The sequence below is a fragment of the Theobroma cacao genome, chromosome 9 (genome assembly GCF_000208745.1).
Source record: "Theobroma cacao cultivar B97-61/B2 chromosome 9, Criollo_cocoa_genome_V2, whole genome shotgun sequence".
In the NCBI taxonomy this organism is placed as follows: Eukaryota; Viridiplantae; Streptophyta; class Magnoliopsida; order Malvales; family Malvaceae; genus Theobroma; species Theobroma cacao.
The window spans coordinates 23768175-23772387 of record NC_030858.1 but is presented as its reverse complement, the minus strand read 5'-3'; the positions used below and the strand labels follow the sequence as shown (position 1 = coordinate 23772387).

The 4213-nt window shown below is 35.4% G+C and overlaps 1 protein-coding gene across 2 annotated transcripts; it reads right to left on the bottom strand.

Annotated features, from left to right (window-relative positions):
- Positions 483-3794, bottom strand: LOC18589602. 2 transcript variants are annotated; one of them, XM_007014644.2, is made up of 4 exons: positions 3532-3794; positions 1679-1803; positions 1420-1576; positions 483-1291 (listed from the first exon to the last, which is right to left on the bottom strand). In XM_007014644.2, the coding sequence occupies exons 1-4, from the start codon at positions 3704-3706 to the stop codon at positions 594-596; spliced, it is 1155 nt and encodes a 384-aa protein (XP_007014706.2). In that variant the 5' UTR covers positions 3707-3794; the 3' UTR covers positions 483-593. The 2 variants fall into 2 exon arrangements, with proteins under 2 accessions (XP_007014706.2, XP_007014707.2); XM_007014645.2 differs by having other exon boundaries at positions 1420-1803.

Below are 4213 nucleotides of genomic sequence, written 5' to 3'. Positions count from 1 at the left end.
GAAAAGAGAGACCACAACAAGGCCCGATTTCCGGCCATAACCCCGTAGGGCGTAGACCCTCTTGGCTTTGAACGTCAATCATTTAAGTAACACAGAGCCACCTGTACAAAGAGTGTTTGTAGTCCGTCGGTTTGGTAATTGTCTTTTTACCGGAAAACGCATTCTTATCAGCAAGATGCTTATCACTTGTAATTGTATAAGAACCTCTTACGGAGGCAAATAACATCAACTTGAAGTTTTGATTATCTAGTATCGCCTTTAAAATCTAAGGTTCAGTTCCATTTATGCCCCCCTGTTTTCCAACAATCAGACTGCGTATTTGACAGCAAATGACTATGGAAATAGCACATGAGTTGACTATCAAGTATATGTGTGGCATATAATGACCTATAATAGACCCAGAGAACAAAGCAAGTTCTGCACTATTATGTCTTTTCTGTGGAGAAGAGTGATAGGGAACTATGAAGGTATTCCTGCCATCATTTCAGTTAAAGGTAACGGGCATCCATAGAGCACCTGCCACATCTTCATTTGGGTAATTTGTATAATTTAGGTTACCAATACTTCCCCAGAAGGGAATGAAATAAGATACATCACTCCCTCTCCTCGATACTCACAGGCAAGGGCTTAAATGCAGCCAAAACCACTGCAACTTTGCATACAAGAAATCCTATCATTCCAACCAAGAGTTCTTTCGGAGTCAACACAAATGGAGTATCTCCCACGCCATACTTAACTGCTAATAAAGAAAGTGCCACAGCCAGTGCCAGGATTGAAAGTGGACTCCTAAATCTGACCATTTGATCTCCAGGATTCTTGGAGATTAATTCTGAAGCTGATAATCCATCAACAGACCTTTGCAATAGCAACAAATATAGAAAACCACTGATCCCGCCGAGTAAGAATGCGAGAGCAGAACTTTCCCCAATTGAGAAGGATGCAAACGATGTACCAACAAATATAAGAACAGCATCATATAGTAACAAAGAGAACTTCAAATCTGCATATTCCTTCATACTTTTCTCATTAGATATCTGGTCACTCAAGGGTAAAGTTGGTTGTGAGAAGCCCTTGCTAAACATTTTGAAGAGATTAGGCCCAGATAACTCAGTAACAAGGCAAGGTCTTAGTTCCACCATGGACTCATCACCACCCTCTCCAAGCAAGATCTCATCAACTTTGAAGTTATATTTAGAACCAATAAATTCAACATTGTCCCCATAATCTTCCTCAAAGGAAGGTTGAGATGCATTAAGGATGATCAGGCTGACACCTCCTAATCTCCACTGACCTGAGAAAGGAGAATGGAAGACAACTATTCATATTCTCCAGTTGCACCTACTTTAAAATACAGGTCACTGAACAGCTTCTTTGCATGAAACAATATCCAAAATCTAACAATTTTTATTTGAGACTAACCTGATTCAAGACTGATCCAAAGAGCTTCAACCTTCCCCAAGTTCGGTCCCTCAAAGACAAATTCATCAACTGAACCTCTTTGGAAATAGAGAGTTTCAGGCTCTGTAACGTTCTCTAACTTTGCAGGATCTTCAATTAACAAATATGCAGGTATCCTCTGTAATATTGAATCACCTTTCTCATCTATCAAACATAAGAGTATTCCAGCATTTATATTACTCAAACTTGAGCCATACATTCTACTTGTTTGCAACCTAACCTTGTAAAAAGACCGTGCTCCATTCAAGCTGGTAGATGAAAAAATATTTTCTCCCAAGGTCTCTGTACAGACTTTAAGTTCTGTGGATGGTAAAAGACGTGAAGGTTTTGCAAAGCCCTGAAAATCTGGAGTAGATATGATTTAGCAGTAAACTTCCACCAGATGGGAAGTGCTACACCAAACTCTCTAATTAACATTGTTTTAGAAATAATCTTCAGTTTGTGATATGCTAGGTGAAAATATAATTTGAAGGACTAATGGTAATTTGAAAGGAAACAAAGCAGTTATACTAAGGGACTACAGAAAAATAAAAATTTTCTACTAATAATCACTCAACATATTAACGTGATTTTGCTCTTGGAGCTACTACACTTACTAGAATATATATATATAATTTTGGTCTGCAAGCAGCACAGCCTTCAGCACTACCAGATAACAGTAAGAAAACACTAAGAAAAATGAAAGAGATGCAGTAACCAGTCATGGCTGGTGATGCTACATCTAAACATAATTATTAAAAGCTCCTAGTACAACAGAACATAAAGATTTCTAGAGCCTCTGAGCAAAGCAAAGCATAAAGGCAGGTGCCTGATAAGAAAAACATGCATTTGCTAGAATCTATATAAACTGGTAACAAATTGCATAAAATTCACAACATCAGATAATATGATAGATTCTCAATTTGCAACATGTTTATAAGATCTAGGATTTTTCAAGAAACTTCTTGCATGCTTTTAATCATGTTTTATGTCATTTTGCTTCTTTCATAGTTGCCAGTACCTTCTCTAGAGATTTACTGCTTTTCACAATGCATTTCATTTACCATGATTTTGAAACTTCGACCAATATGTTGTTTGGCCAGGTATATGTTTTGTTACTTTGCCACAAAAATTACATTATCAGGGATGATGTATGCTAAATTTGCTCATTTCTGTGTAGGCTACGATCTGCTCTTGAATCTTGTGAAGCCATCTCTGTCCCTATATTAATAGAGGGACAAACTTAGGAAGCAACCAATAAGCACAGACTGACAAGCATGTAAGATAGCTAATTTTACTGACTATTGATAATTTGATACTCTGCAAATACAGTCGCACAATGCATGTCAAGAATTCAAATGAAATTCCCTAATTTATTCTGCATTGTTTACATAAACATATGTACAAAGACATGCAGGTTAAATTTGAAGTTTTACTATATTCCTCCATTAATTCAGGACTACTCAATCAATAGATTGCTTGAAAGTGATCAACGCCAGATTTCAAAAGTAAGAGGTCAACTAGGAAATTCTCAAACCCCACTACGATACAGTATACATGCCATAATTAATAGCAAAGATATTTTCTATTGTCATTGAATATAGCATCATGCATAGCATCAACAAGTAGTGGTATATCAAGAGTAGCCGAAAATTTTGTTCAATGGTATATGCATGTATTTTCTGCTGAAAGAGCTGGGTTCAAATCTGACTTCCTTATATATATATATAAAACATATCAAAGCAATATCCAAACTACAAATGGAAGCCTCTGTAGCCTCAGAACTTACAACTATAAATGTTTATGAATTTAGCAACCAAAAAAAGCAAAAATAGCCGTTTTCTGTGAACCCCATGAATAAACATCTAAAAAGATATGAACTTAGCATCCTTCCTAAACTTTTCTACCCTTAATCTCCTGATGAGATACCCATAAAAAGAACGGGAAAAAATAGAAAATAAGCAAGAAAAATAAAAGTTAAAAAAGAAAAGGGATGGATGGTAGATTATAGAACGAGAGGATTCTCAAACAGGGATTTAAAAAGAATAACTACGAACAAAGACAAGGATTTTAATTTGATTTGTCATATAGTACCTTGGAAATTAGATTTCTTGGAACAAGAGAGGAAACCAAAGCGACAACGAGCAGCTCGGAAGTGAAACTTTCTTCCTACATGAATTGGTGGTGAAATTCTAACGGGGTTCCTTTGATTCGTTGCAAAGATTGTATGACTAACAGAAACCGACTCCATTGCCAAGGTCAACACCATTACCCGTGCCTGCAACTTTCCTCAAAACCAGAATTTTGCCTGTTGCACGACGTCGTTTACCACCTTCGCTGCATCGCTAATCACTGCCCAGTATTTGGATTCATATATATATATATATATATTAGAGGTGTACAATTACCAGGCCGGAACCGGACCTACCCGATAACCTTTTTCAATAGTCAAGTCTTAATCATCTATTTATTTATTAAGTTATTACTAAAATCATATATTATTTTATATTAAAATTTTTAAAATTTCAAATATATTTTAAGAGTTAATATAGATATATATAATTTTATGGAAGCATTTCATTTTTTAATTGATAAATTTTATATAGATTTCTTATGGTATGACATTTCTCACATGGTACCTTAAAGTTATAACTTTTTTTATAATGGAGAGTGAAGAGTTTGAATACTCTCTTAGAATGGTTTTATTGATAAGCATTCATATGTTTATATAAAAATTACAACATCAATATAAAAGGAAAAACAATATGTACAATGA

Coding starts and splice junctions, on each gene's coding strand:
- LOC18589602 (XM_007014645.2), bottom strand. CDS start 3,706: ATGGTGTTGACCTTGGCAATGGAGTCGGTTTCTGTTAGTCATACAATC. Junction 1,804..3,531: donor CAAGAAATCTAATTTCCAAG/GTACTATATGAC, acceptor TATCTACTCCAG/ATTTTCAGGGCTTTGCAAAA. Junction 1,292..1,419: donor TTGGATCAGTCTTGAATCAG/GTTAGTCTCAAA, acceptor CTCCTTTCTCAG/GTCAGTGGAGATTAGGAGGT.